The following is a 14,170-nucleotide window of genomic DNA, read 5'->3' as shown; positions in this document are numbered from 1 at the left end:
ATGTAGGGTATCTTTAATTAAACACGCCTAACTATATAGTGTTTATCTTAATGTCTCAATCAATTCTATAAAGGTCATTTACACGTTTTATCTTCTCTCCTCTTTTAGTCTCTGTCATCTGTTATTCTTCCTTTTCTCTTTCAACTTCCTCCAAGAGTTTGTCTTTTTAGCTATAGGGGTCTTTTGAGTCGGCACAATGGTATGATTTCGTATTCTCAGATATAATATCTTCAAACTGTCATATTCTTGTCTTACTGATAAATTTTGTTGTGACTATGGATCTCTATTGCCTATTAAATTTAACTCGAAATAAAATAAGAGAATATGATTACTGTACAATTCAGAGTATTTATTGGACATTAACAATATTTTCAGGTATACTATTGTATCGTGACTGGCAGAATAAATTTAAGTGCAGCAAGTGTAAGCCAACCTCCTGTCTTTCTCGCCGGAATTTCTCATTAGGTCGCAATTCCGAGCTGATCTCTGTGGGACCTCATCTCTAAAGGAACTGGTGCACCTGATAGCAAGCCTTTCTTTCCTGAATTTCATTCATCCATCCTACTCAATTCTCAAAGTCTCTAAAATAGCTGCCGATGAAAAAAGCCAACAGCCTATTGATATTTCTTAAACTAGCAAATCTACAGGTTGCAAATTGTAGGCCCACACCAAGTACAGTTTATCTAAAAACAGAGTGGGTACTAAAAGCGTCTGCCGAGTAGTAAGGCTATAACAACATTTCAGACACTAAGAATATCGTTAACCTGCAAGCAGTTTGGTTGAATTTGACCTAAAAGAGTTTTGAAGTGAGTCAAGGACCGACTCATCAATAGGTGTCTCAATAATGCACTACTTATATAAATTTCGTAAGTCTTTCTTTTTGTGCAAGCGGTGTAACGCCGTCTAGCGTTTGAACGTGGCGCAGTGTGGAGAAAACGATTTTAAGCCTCACATACTCGACACTGCACGTCGTGACTGTGCGATTTTGTATGTCGTCAGACGACAAATGTTGCACATCACTGGCATGCAGAATCTTCGAGAAACGACACATTAATAATATAAAAGGACAAGTTCACTTTGTCCAAGTCTCTTTCGTATAACATCTCTTGAGCTGCGAGGTGATTGTAATCTTTGATTTACCAAAGTCTGTTTCATTAATCCTTGGTGTAGAGAAGAAAGTGTCATCTAATTTGTCAATTATTCAAAGAAAGAGTGGACAGAGTTCACTGGTGTGCTGGGTGCGACTAGGCCCCGTGTCTCTCGACCCATAGACCACCTTTTGGGGAGTGACGTGACTGGGCCTCATGTAACATCGAAAACGACGAAAGAACTGTCGTTATGAAGTGACGGGAATGGGGAAGTATGCTGTGACAGTGCGCAAACTTAGCGGAATTGTCAGTCAAGAAAGTGTCATCTAATTTGTCAACTATTAAAAGAAAGAGTGGACAAAAAGTTAGAAAAGACTGAGGCGGATAAGAACAGAGAATCCCGTTTCAGTCGACATATCGGTCGGTCTATCGACATCAATACTACAAAAAATGGGAGTGAAAAGACTCTAAAATATCAGTTCATTGTTCTCAACAACTGAATACTCTGTTTAATTATCATCCTAGTCGTACACTCTTGACAGACTGGTCGTGGTCAGGCATCAGTCGAATCCTGCGACACCGATGCTCTCGCGATGCGACGCCATTAATGACGCTGTTTAATTATAGATCGCCTCAAATAAAATCTCAAAGGGACTAAAAAATTTATAAGCTAGAGTCAACTAAAACGTAGGTAAATACCCATCTTTAAATGAGTAGAAAAAGGTTCAAGTTTTAAAATTCTAACAATGTAAAATGTTCATCTCAAAACTTTCTCTATATTAAAACGACTGAAATTCTTCTTTACTGCCAGTTTATTAATTAAATCTTAATAATAATAATAAAATTCGAGACACAATTGAACCTAACCACAATAAGATAAGAGAACGTCAAGTGTGCAAGGCCGGAAACAGCATTCGTCCACTACGCCGCGTTTCCCGCGAGATCCCAAGTATTGTCTCGTCCAGAAGTAGGGCGCGTACTGCGCACCGCTGCGTTTCTCCACCCCGAAGCACAAGTCGGCGAGTGTATTCGCCAAATGTGCGCCGCAGTACGTGCGCGCTACCTCCTGCTCCTCGCTTGAATATGTCAAACTGATCACGACTACTAACATGAACATTATTGTAGTCTTCATCATGGTGCTCTGTAATCGTTTTACGAGAAAGTCCTTATCAGTCCAACGTATTGGATTCGAATGTGATGTAAGCAAGACGGACTGGTTCTTTTATACTGAAAACCCCTTAATTACTATTCAATTAATCACACCTACACCAATCGCAGCTATATGTTCTACCTACACTCCCTACAGCCAGGTTATGTATGTAATGGAACGACCAAGTCGAGGCTGGGATGACGACAATGGTAAGTTCTCTCGTCGTATCTGTGGAATCACTTATTATTATATTTATCATTATTATTATTAGTATGTTATTAGTACAGACAGACTGTACATCCGAAAAATAATATATATCATATAATAATATATAACACATGATTAACTTGGTAAACTGGTAACCCTTTCTTTAACCGATACCCTTATGCTGTGAGGATATTCCAATGTTTGTGGCAGTGGCCGCTTACTAAATTTTGTGAAATATTTCTTCGGATTTTCTTTATTGCTCAGATAAGTAGACAAGCAAAAGGGCTTATCTTCTAGGGCTGTAAAGTGGTCAGCCAACTCCGTAGACATAACATGTTTGTATAATTTGGTTGGACTAAGGGGAATTATTTCACTGATAATTAAAAACCTTCTAAGCCTAACAACTAAGAAAAAATATCGTAATATTAATTTAAATCATGAAATTTATAAGTATATATATGAAATGAGTTCATAAATTAATTTGGCATTCATTTTAATCATAGTAAAGTGCAATGTGTATAAAATAATAAGGAGAAAAATAAATCAGGTCACGCATATATGTAATTGTCATTTGAAAGCTATGAAACGTTTGAATATATCGAACCCGTCAGTTTAATTTCCTGAACTTCTCAGCCGATCACTGGCTAAGCCTACGTAGCGTCACATCGATTACGTGCTCACATACTTGACTGTACACTAATTAACCAAGCTTCCATATAAAATGAGAGACTTTCGCACGCTCGCAATATTCACGTCCTGCCATCACAACGAGTAGCACGTGAGGAATCATCATGAAACTGGTCATTCTCCTTGTTGTCGTTTCTGCCATGCTCGTACTAGGAGGAGCACAAACAGCCAGCCAATTTTATTAGTGTAGATTACACACTGTGAAATCAATTAGACCAGCGGATGTAAGCCTAAATATTGATAATGATGCAGCTCGTTTTGATCCCGAGTAGCGTCACGTTTCGCATATAAACTGGTAAAACGATAATTCCGGAGCTTTGCTGGAGAATACCAGTTTTAAGACCAGAGTTTGGCGAGCCTTAAGCTTGTGGAACCTCGCAACAAACGAGACCGTCTTAACCTAAGGCTTCAAAGAATGATTTCAACGTTGTAACCCGGTCACCACTTGAAACACGCAGTTTCTCTATGGTAAAATTTTCCACTACCAATCTTTTGAAATGTTTCAAGCTATCAAAGCAATTGGACCACGCCATACTTTCACAAATAAATCATAAAACATGATTACTACAGCTCTGATGAAGTCATAAACGCTCGCTTCCAGCCACGCGTGCATCGAGCGTTATGAACTGGTTCTAAGTTCACCACTGATACCGGATGATGCTTACTTTGTCTCCTAGTTACTACCTACTACATAATGAAGATGACAAATATTTATAAATTTTGCTAGGCGTTCAAAGTTAAAAGTTGCGTCAAGTAAATGTACAACATTTAATTCAGTTCATTGGTTAATTATTGGAACCTAGGCAATGTCATATAAATCACATGCCCATGTGTTATTATATAAATATTCATTAACTAATCGTCCATATATAAAGGAAGGGTTGCTTAGCTTTCTTCACATTCACGTTTCATCTGTGGCATCAGCGAGACGTCCTCCGAAACACACTTTAGTCGCCAAACATGAAGATACTCCTTGCTATTGCATTAATGTTGTCAACAGTAATGTGGGTGTCAACACAACAGCCACAAAGAGTGCACACGTACTGCGGGCGTCACTTGGCTCGCACTCTGGCCGACCTGTGCTGGGAAGCGGGCGTGGACAAGCGCAGCGGTGCTCAGTTCGCGAGCTACGGCTCCGCGTGGCTGATGCCGTACTCGGAAGGACGCGGCAAACGAGGCATCGTGGATGAGTGCTGTCTCAGACCCTGCAGCGTGGACGTGCTTCTGTCGTACTGTTAGACCATTCCTTTACCGAACTGGTTCGTTCTCAATACATTTGGAAATAAAAAACCGTAAATAATAATAAAAAGTTCTTCTTTTCCTGAACCACAATTGAAAGTGTTGACTGGAGATTTAGATACAGTTTTTTAGACATCATTTAGATGATTTTGATTGGCAAGCAAGCTTCCGAGCCTCAGACTATCGTTTTTCTTCATTAGCGCGAAAATCACAGAAGCTTACCAACCGCCTGATATTAACTGGATGTTAGAGCCCCATGTGATGAGTGATGTTGAGACGTGTCTCACACCAAAAGTTCAAGTAACTTTTTATGGTCATATGTCATTATTAAATATCCATCACATTTATGACCTTTACACTTTTCTTTTCAATTGCAAAGACACAAAAAAAAGCCACTTATTATTGAAAATTACTAGAAAGTAGTTTATTAAAGGTGTCAAACATATCAGACATGTTATATGCCTAGATAAGGATCCGTAATTCATTACGTTACTATTTGTAGGAAAACGTTGGCAACCACAAGAGTTACTCAATTGACATATTAAAAATTGAGTCTAAGAAATTATAATGAAATAAAATTATACACACAATACTATCATGGACGTCTAAGGGATATAAATTTTCTTCAGGAATTGCATGACTGTTGTGGCCACTTATGTAATAACTACCCCGCTGGGCCAGAACCAGCCTGCCGGGTCGGAACGCGATACACCGCCGACCGGGTTGCTCTTCCACAGTATGTTCGGCGACGACAGCGACGACGAAAATGCAGACCGCATCGCAGTCCGCCGTTGCCGACGCACCGTCCCGTCCTCCTGGTGCCAGCGCGCTAGAGTGACGATAGCGTGCGGCGCAACTTCAACCCCCTTAGGTCGCCCCTTGACCATAACCGGGAGGAGACTGCCTCCTCATAGGGGCCGGAGCTGGACAAACGCCCTCCTCCGGCCCCCGGCTCGTGCTTTTGTACCCCTAACTCAAGTCAACTACCCCCTAGACTCAAGTTTCTAATTTGGTTAAATTATAACAAGCCTAAATTCGGTCCTATACATGAAGATATGTGTAAAAGTAGATCGATATTTAAAGCGCGCCTAAGAAGGTGCCAAAATAACGAGGAACAGGTGAAGTTGGATCGATTCAGTTGCTGAAGTTGGATCACATAACTCAAATAAATATTTTAAAAACTTTTGGAAGGTCACAAATACATTAAACATTGGCCTGATTGGGCATGAAATATTCTGAGCTGGATAAATTTCTACTGCTCCATCACAACCAGTTTTGTTTTAGACCAGGTCTTTCCACATAAAGTACAATTTTGTGCCCAAAACGGACTGTGTACTACACTGATAGAAAGACTCATCGCATCCTTGACCTATCGATAGCTTTTGATCTGCTACGATACATTATGGCAAAAACTGGAGGATATCAAAGTTCCACCAGAAGTAAATAGCATTTTTTAATTTTAGTACAGCAACCAGGTCAGCGTTGTGAGTTGGGCAGAAACGCTGTCCGAACCGTACAGGTTGGAGTGCAGAGTGAAGCAGGGGGGACTGACTTCCCGTAAGCTTTTTAATCTGTACGTCAATGCTCTGATTGACGAGCTGAGCAGCACACATGTCGGCTGTCATGTTGAAGGTATCAATATCAATAATATCAGTTATGAAACGGTGACGACATGGTGATGCTGAGTGCGTCTCCCTGTGAGCTGGCGAGGCTCCTACATACATATACGTGAGAGGTATGTTAACCTAGTGTATAACATTAAAAAAAGTCAATGCATGGTCTTTGAGGCCGGAGCCAAGTGCCTTATGAGAATACCACCTTTATTCGTAGATACCACCAGACTCTCTGAACAGAGAAACACTTAATCTGAACAGAATTTATATATTAGGTATGTTAGCGTGGCTTGCGTTAGATATATGAATTATAGATTACAAAATAATGCAAAAACGCTGTAGTAATTAGATCTTATCTTAGAATCACATTCAATCAAAATAAAATTGAATTGTTCGAGATGATACCAGCATCTCGTTTTTACCATCGCACCGCCCGCCACCGGAGTAGAGTTCATCCATACTACCTGGAGCCACTGTGGTCATCCACAGTGCGTTTCCAGAGATCTTTTTTGCCACGTACCATCCGGCTATGGAATGAGCTCCCCTCCACGGTGTTTCCCGAGCGCTATGACATGTCCTTCTTCAAACGAGGCTTATGGAGAGTATTAAGCGGTAGGCAGCGGCTTGGCTCTGCCCCTGGCATTGCTGAAGTCCATGGGCGACGGTAACCACTCACCATCAGGTGGGCCGTATGCCCGTCTGCCTACAAAGGCAATAAAAATAAATAAATAAATAAAAAAATAAAAACTATTTTACAAAGTTTGCTTGTTAAACAATTAATGCGCACTCAAAAGAGAGAAATATATGCAAGAGACGATATCAAACAATATTAATCTATAATTGGAATATTATAAATTATTAGTAATTTGATCAAATTTCAAGCGAAAAGTAGCATAGTGCCACATTAAATTACTTTGTCAATTTTTTTAAATTCTACCTACCTACCTTCAACCTATCGACATTAACACATGAAATGACCCGTTGTGGTCATACGCCTCGTGTTAGCATTCCCCCGCAAAATTGTCAGTGGCTATACCAAGTCAATAACACTGGGCCTGATATGGTACAAATAATAAATACTTCATCTATGTGCAAACTAGATCTAACAAACACGATACATTTTTTTAAGGCCTATCTCAATAAGTTACGACATATTTATATAGAAATACTCGATTGTCCTTTGAAACACGTCATATATTACCAATATTAACAGTGCCCGCTCTTTAAAACTTACTGTAACCTATCTAACAGAGCTGCAGTGTGAAAAGTGGTTTTAATTATGTGGCAAAACCCGAGGGAAATTGTTATGCTATGTTACGATCCTACGGCGAGGTAGTAACGTCTGACCATAAACTAGGGCTACGTCCCGTTAAGAAGCATTGAATTAAAACCAATTAACTGATGAAGTTAGCCAATGGTCAAACATTTTTGCCAATTTTATGTTTCCCTTGCAACTTCAAACTAAATTATCCGCTTGACAAAAGATTTGACAGCTAAGTTGACAAAAGACGCTCAGACGATAACTTTTAATTTAATAAAACAACTCAGAAATACTTCTTACTGGCAATTTATTACATAAATATATCTTATCTTAAGACGTTGATCTTAAAAACAGTCAGTAGATAACTTTTGTTAAAGTAATACATTACACACCGCAGTACGATTTGAGAACCTCTAGTTTGCAAGGGCGGAAACAACATTCGTCCACTACGCCGGGTCCCTTGCGAGATCGCAAGTATGTCTCCTGCCAGTAAGGCGCGTACTGCGCACCGCCGCGTTTCTCCACTCCGAAGCACACGTAAGCGAGTATATTCGCCAAGTGTCGGCCGCAGTACGTGCGCGCTACCTCCTGCTCCTCGCTTGAATACGTCAAACTGATCACGACTACTAATATGAACATTACTGCAGTCTTCATCATGGTGCTTTGTAATCGTTTTACGAGAAAGTCCTTATCAGTCCAACGTATTGGATTCGAATGTGATGTAAGCAAGACGGACTGGTTCTTTTATACTGAAAACCCCTTAATTACTATTCAATTAATCACACCTACACCAATCGCAGCTATATGTTCTACCTACACACCCTACAGCCAAGTTATATATATATTTTATTGCTTAGATGGGTGGACGAGCTCACAGCCCACCTGATATTAAGTGGTTACTGGAGCCCATAGACATCTACAACGTAAATGCGCCACCCACCTTGAGATATAAGTTCTAAGGTATAGTTACAACGGCTGCCCCACCCTTCAAACCGAAACGCATTACTGCTTCACGGCAGAAATAGGCGGGGCGGTGGTACCTACCCGTGCGGACTCACAAGAGGTCCTACCACCAGTAATTACCCAAATTATAAATTTGCGGGTTTGATTTTTATTACACGATGTTATTCCTTCACCGTGGAAGTCAATCGTGAACAATTGTTAAGTACGTATTTCATTAGAAAAATTGGTACCCGCCTGCGGGATTCGAACATCGGTGCATCGCTAGATCCGAATGCACCGGACGTCTTATCCTTTAGGCCACGACGACTTCAATATATGTAATGGAACGACCAAGTCGAGGCTGGGATGACGACAATGGTAAGTTCTCTCGTCGTATCTGTGGAATCACTTCCTCTGGAATGTTCCACTAAAGATAACGCATACATATGTTATTATTATTAGTATGTTATTAGTACAGACAGACTGTACATCCGAAAAATAATATATATCATATAATAATATATAACACAATATGATTAACTTGGTAAACAGGTAACCCTTTCTTTAACCGATACCCTTGTGCTGTGAGGATATTCCAGTGTTTGTGGCAGTGGCCGCTTACTAAATTTTGTGAAATATTTCTTCGGATTTTCTTTATTGCTCAGATAGGTAGACGAGCAAAAAGGCTTACATTAAAAGGCTGTAAAGTGATCCGCCAACTAAGGTCTAAGGGGAATTATTTCATTAATTAAAAACCAACTAAGGCTAAAAACTAAAAAAAAACGTAATATTAATTGAAAACATGAAATTTATAATTATCTATACTAATATTATAAAGAGGAAAGATTTGTTTGTTTGTTTGTTTCGAATAGGCTCCGAAACTACTGGACCGATTTGAAAAATTCTTTTTCCATTAGAAGCCAACATTGTCCCTGATGAACATAGGCTACTTTTTTTATTATTTTTTTTATTTTTGATTTTTGGTTTCATGTGTGTTTTAATGTTTCCGAAGCGAAGCGAGGGCGGGTCGCTAGTAATTATATAATATATGAAATGAATTCGTAAATTAATTTGGCATTCATTTTAATCATAGTAAAGTTCAATGTGTATAAAATAATAAGGAGAAAAATAAATCAGGTCACGCATATATGTAATTGTGACTTGAAAACTATGAAACGTTTGAATATATTGATCCCGTCAACTTAATTTCCTGAACTTCTCAGCCGATCACTGGCTAAGCCTACGTAACGTCACATCGATTACGTGCTCACATACTTGACTGTTTACTAATTAACCAAGCTTCCATATAAAATGAGAGACTTTCGCACGCTCGCAATATTCACATCCTGCCATCACAACGAGTAGCACGTAAGGAATCATCATGAAACTGGTCATGCTCCTTGTTGTCGTTTCTGCCATGCTCGTGTTAGGAGGAGCACAAACAGCCAGCCAATTTTATTGTGGAGACTTTTTGGCGCGTACAATGTCCAGCCTGTGTTGGTCGGACATGCAGAAACGAAGCGGATCCCAGTACGCGGGCTACGGCTGGCCGTGGCTGCCCCCCTTCTCCTCGTCTCGTGGGAAACGCGGTATTGTCGATGAGTGCTGCTACAGACCCTGCACAATAGACGTTCTGATGTCATACTGCGATAACTAGTGCGGAAAACTCGACAATTTGACAATTTTCGTAAACGCCTGATTTATATTAAATAAATTATGTACTAAAATAATATATGTTTTATTAATGGTACCTATTAAAATAAGTACTTTTAAATAAAAAATTAGTAATATACCGAGTTTCTACTGACTAGAGAGTTCGTAAGTTCAAGAGGAGTGAAGAAACTATATTGTATAGTAACTATGTAACTATACTTTAGACCTTAGAACTTATATTATCTCAAAGTGGGTGGCACATTTACGTCGTAGATGTCTATGGACTCCAGTAACCACTTAACACCAGGTGGGCTGTGAGCTCACCCACCCATCTAAGCAATAAAAAAAATCTATTCCGGAGCCGTGGATGCGATTTGGATCATTGAGCTAAAACATAATAGCAGGATAAGTAATGTATTATTTTAACTAAGGGATTTAATTTTTAATCTGTTTCAATTGAAATGAATTTTGAATTAAAACTAGTAGGGCTCTTGTTCTAACAGATGATGCCAAATATGGGTACAAACTAGAATAAATATGAGTGGGTACCATCTGGCGAATTGCTGTCAACATAACAGATTCACTCATTGTCGTATTAGGAATAGAAAGGCCACTATTACGTTGGTTAGCGTATAACAGAAGAAGACAGGCAAAACTAGAACGGCGTTAATGACAATTTCGAGTTATTGATACCAACACTCATCGGTGATAAGGTTGAGCAGATATAGTATATGCATTCGCGAAGCACTAGTGCTCGAGCTGATAGGTATCTTGCGGAGGCACTCTGGCTGCTGTTAGAAAATCTGTTCTGACTGAGCATTTAGTCCACCTATTATTCTTGCATCCTAATAAAATCGCTAATTTCTTTACTAAATTAAAGCACCCGTATGGATGATATTCCTTTAGCCACTACTGTCACATCCACGAAAGTATGTTTTTTTTTTTTTTTTATTGCCCTTGTAGGCAGACGAGAATACGGCCCACCTGATGGTGAGTGGTTACCGTTGCCCATGGACTTCAGCAATGCCAGGGGCATAACCAAGCCGCTGCCTACCGCAAATTGGGGGGTGCTTTGAAGAATTGTTTGAGATAGCCTTGTGATTTCGTTTTATTTGCCTAAATGCGATGGACATTGTCCGTCACTGGAGCAAAGTCGGTTCATGCTACCGCTGTGTTCAATCATAATTCGTTTCCATATATCTTTTTGCCACATACCACCTGGCCTTGGAGTTGACTAGAGGAAAGTTTTTTTTTTAAATTATAATGCTTATTAATTAGGTATTTCTTGAGAACTATGATAAGTACTTCTTCAAACAAAGTGCACGGCGAGTGCTCAGTGTTAGACAGCTTAGCTGTACCTCTGGTATTGCTACCACATTGATTACTCACCATCAGGCGGACCGTATGCTCATCCATCTACATTGGCAAGAAAAAGATAAATAATCATCCTTTTCGGTTCGAAGGGTAGAACCCCCGTAGTATCAAAGAAAAATCGTGCGTGTCAACTCCGACACGCAACTGTAGTATACACTGTAAGTGCAATAATTGCATCTCTTTTAATACGGAAAGGATATACTTATATACTTTTATCGTATTACTGCATATTGTTTCCATTTTTTTACACGCTTTTATTAGGTTCGTGCGTATGTCAGCACGTATATATCTAAAGGAAACTTTGAACATGATTTGACCCCCTTCAAAACGTCGAATTAACTCAAAATTTGGCATACTTATTAAGAACCAATGATAATTTAATATTTTAAACAGTTAGATCCGTTATCATTACTAGGATCTCCTTACTAGGAACACTCTAGGAAAATAAAAATACATATTAAGTTAAAGATTTATTGAAGTAGTTGTGAAAACTTTTGGTTATATTTAACTGTCGTCTAGCAGTAAGACAGAAGGACGTCCCGGGTGCAGGCTTGGAGACAACATTCGTCGATGATGCCTCGCTTTTTACGAGCATCAGCCGGGAGAAGTTCGGGCATGCCGGAGTCTTCATAAACCATATCACTATTACGTTTCTCGGCTGACATTTCATCTATGCCCCAGCAGAGCACTGCCATAGTCTGAGCTAGGTGTCGTCCACAATATCTACGAGAGCCTCCTAACTCTTGCGCTGACACCAAAATGCTGACGGAAATCACCAACAGGACGATAACAACCAACTTCATGGCTTTTTTAGTAAGTCCACTCGTTGTTTTATGAGATCAGAACTCTCTTGAAACTCGGAATCACATTGTAATGAATGTGATGTCGGCCATGCTTTTATATCAGATCCTCTGTTATGAATATTCAGCATACATTATTTGTTTAGGTAACTGTTTCGACAGTGTGTAGGTTTTGCACAAATTCTTGAAGATTTTATTTCAACCCCCTTTAATAAATATATCCAGATTTGACGTGGGCTGAGTAGAAGACACACCTGTGACGCAAAATACATCTTCCTACACATTATAAACAGGTGGACACAATTGAATAATAATTAATGGATTTTCAGTATAAAAGAATATTTTCCTTTCGTTTACATCACATCCAATACAATCGTTGGACTGAACAGAAGCTTTGTGTAAATCAAATCTATTACAATGAAGACTATTTTAATTTTCTTAGTCGTGATCAGTCTGATGTATTCAGGCGAGGCGCAGGAGGTAGCGCATACGTACTGCGGCCGACACTTGGCGGATACACTCGCCGACTTGTGCTTCGGGGTGGAGAAACGCAGCGGTGCGCAGTACGCGCCCTACTTCTGGACGAGACAATACTTGGGATCTCGCGGGAAACGCAGTGTAGTGGACGAATGCTGTTTCCGGCCTTGCACACTTGACGTTCTCTTATCTTACTGCGACTAAGCTGTTTCTTGGATCTCAAATAATGACGGATTAAAAAAAAAATAAGTAACTGAACAACAAATGAATGGTTTTCTTTTGCATAAAAACAATCAAATACACAAAAATTATGAATTTCCGTTATTATTAAAGGCGAGTTGGTACTGAGAGCCAGGATGGGCAGTGCCATTATCCTGCTTAGTTCTGCCGCCATCCTGCTTAGTTCTATTGCATTCTAATTTAAAGGTCGGGACTGCCGCTATACAATTCAGACAATTTTGACATTAAACATACATTTAATGTAAAATTACTTTAACTTCTGAGTGAACGGTGAAATTCGAATTGTTGTGTCTCAGGACTCTAGTAACCATTTTACTTCAGGTGGGCTGTGAGCTCATTGTCATTTATGCATATATGTATAGGTAATTTTTTTTTTAAATCGGTTTCTTCGTGTCTATTTAAAGATATTTAGCTCTGATTGAAACAGAAAAAATAGAACTGGATACTTTTTTACATTAAGTAGTGTAACAAACCACTGGAGGATGATTTTGAAGTGAAACTTCTTTAGAATCGTTGTGATTTCATACGCGATGCAACGAAATGAAACGAAACGAAAAAATAAGTGTGCCGCGAATGGCTTGCCGAAGCGGCGCCGACAAATCACGAAGCGCTCCACATAGTCTCGCGTCCCCGACTAGTTCAGTGTGTTTTTGACGCCCGTGCACGCTGTCGTGGCTCTCGAAGCGCCCTGAGATACTTTTATTTCTATTTATTTTGTTATCAACAGATGTCGCTGCACGCAAATTCAATAATTCCTGAATCGCGGTGACGAGATGTTACAAAGTTGATAGACGTTCTCGTATTTCTCTTGCTATATCATGCCTCTAGGACTTCGTCGCGTCCAATAAAATATTGATCGACGAGCAGTTTAGGTTCCGAACTAAACACTCGTGCATCCATCAAGGGCACCGCCTCACGGAGCACAATGCACATCTTATTAGAGGTGTAAAAGTAACGAAAAAAAAACATACCCGTATGTATTCGTTACTATACATTAGACATGCGTAAAACATCACTTGCCAATGTAATGTGATATGACATCACTTTTACAGACAGGTGATATTACTCGAAAACATTACACATCACTCTTAACATTACTCGGTGCGTTCAATAGATACTGTGACGACGAATACATTGTATCTATACACCCGAATCATTACTTAAGTGATGTGTATCAACACATCACTTAGGTAATGATTCGGGTGTGTCATTACAGTAGTGTATTACAATACAAAGTATGAACTTTGTATTGTAATACACTGTTATATTACTTGACAGAGATTGACTTACTTAATAATATAATAATTTTATTTTTTACTTAATATAATTTATTGTGGGATGAACGGATTTCATATGGCGACTTAGACTGCAAATTGAGCTCGACAATAATGTTAATTAATATATTATACGAGAGCAGTAGATGCATTGTTTCGGCGCGA

General features: G+C 39.4%; 7 protein-coding genes across 10 annotated transcripts in view; 3 read left to right on the top strand and 4 right to left on the bottom strand.

Annotated features, from left to right (window-relative positions):
• LOC101744167 (netrin-B) overlaps nt 1-14,170 on the bottom strand; it is a 249,874-nt gene that overhangs the window by 173,112 nt on the left and 62,592 nt on the right. The gene's annotated exons all lie outside the window — the stretch shown is intronic.
• On the bottom strand, nt 1,893-2,284 carry Bbx-b3 (bombyxin B-3). Its single transcript, NM_001128322.2, is given in 1 exon segment — nt 1,893-2,284. A coding segment is annotated over 1 exon segment (270 nt). The 5' UTR covers nt 2,221-2,284; the 3' UTR covers nt 1,893-1,950.
• Nucleotides 3,620-4,441, top strand: LOC101736783 (bombyxin A-1-like). Its single transcript, XM_004934049.5, has one exon. The coding sequence runs from the start codon at nt 4,093-4,095 to the stop codon at nt 4,369-4,371; it is 279 nt and encodes a 92-aa protein (XP_004934106.1). The 5' UTR covers nt 3,620-4,092; the 3' UTR covers nt 4,372-4,441.
• Bbx-b5 (bombyxin B-5) lies at nt 7,630-7,902 on the bottom strand. The gene has a single exon (NM_001173420.1). It carries the CDS (start codon nt 7,900-7,902, stop codon nt 7,630-7,632), a length of 273 nt encoding a protein of 90 aa, NP_001166891.1.
• On the top strand, nt 9,569-9,844 carry Bbx-c1 (bombyxin C-1). The gene has a single exon (NM_001126264.1). It carries the CDS (start codon nt 9,569-9,571, stop codon nt 9,842-9,844), a length of 276 nt encoding a protein of 91 aa, NP_001119736.1.
• Nucleotides 11,730-12,017, bottom strand: Bbx-f1 (bombyxin F1). Its single transcript, NM_001126262.1, is given in 1 exon segment — nt 11,730-12,017. A coding segment is annotated over 1 exon segment (288 nt).
• On the top strand, nt 12,432-12,695 carry Bbx-b10 (bombyxin B-10). The gene has a single exon (NM_001128316.1). The coding sequence runs from the start codon at nt 12,432-12,434 to the stop codon at nt 12,693-12,695; it is 264 nt and encodes an 87-aa protein (NP_001121788.1).

The sequence above is a fragment of the Bombyx mori genome, chromosome 11 (genome assembly GCF_030269925.1).
Source record: "Bombyx mori chromosome 11, ASM3026992v2".
Lineage (NCBI taxonomy): Eukaryota > Metazoa > Arthropoda > Insecta > Lepidoptera > Bombycidae > Bombyx > Bombyx mori.
The sequence above is the reverse complement of the archived record's forward strand: the minus strand, read 5'-3'. Positions and strand labels throughout refer to the sequence as shown.

Coding starts and splice junctions, on each gene's coding strand:
- LOC101736783 (XM_004934049.5), top strand. CDS start 4,093: ATGAAGATACTCCTTGCTATTGCATTAATGTTGTCAACAGTAATGTGG.
- Bbx-b5 (NM_001173420.1), bottom strand. CDS start 7,902: ATGATGAAGACTGCAGTAATGTTCATATTAGTAGTCGTGATCAGTTTG.
- Bbx-c1 (NM_001126264.1), top strand. CDS start 9,569: ATGAAACTGGTCATGCTCCTTGTTGTCGTTTCTGCCATGCTCGTGTTA.
- Bbx-b10 (NM_001128316.1), top strand. CDS start 12,432: ATGAAGACTATTTTAATTTTCTTAGTCGTGATCAGTCTGATGTATTCA.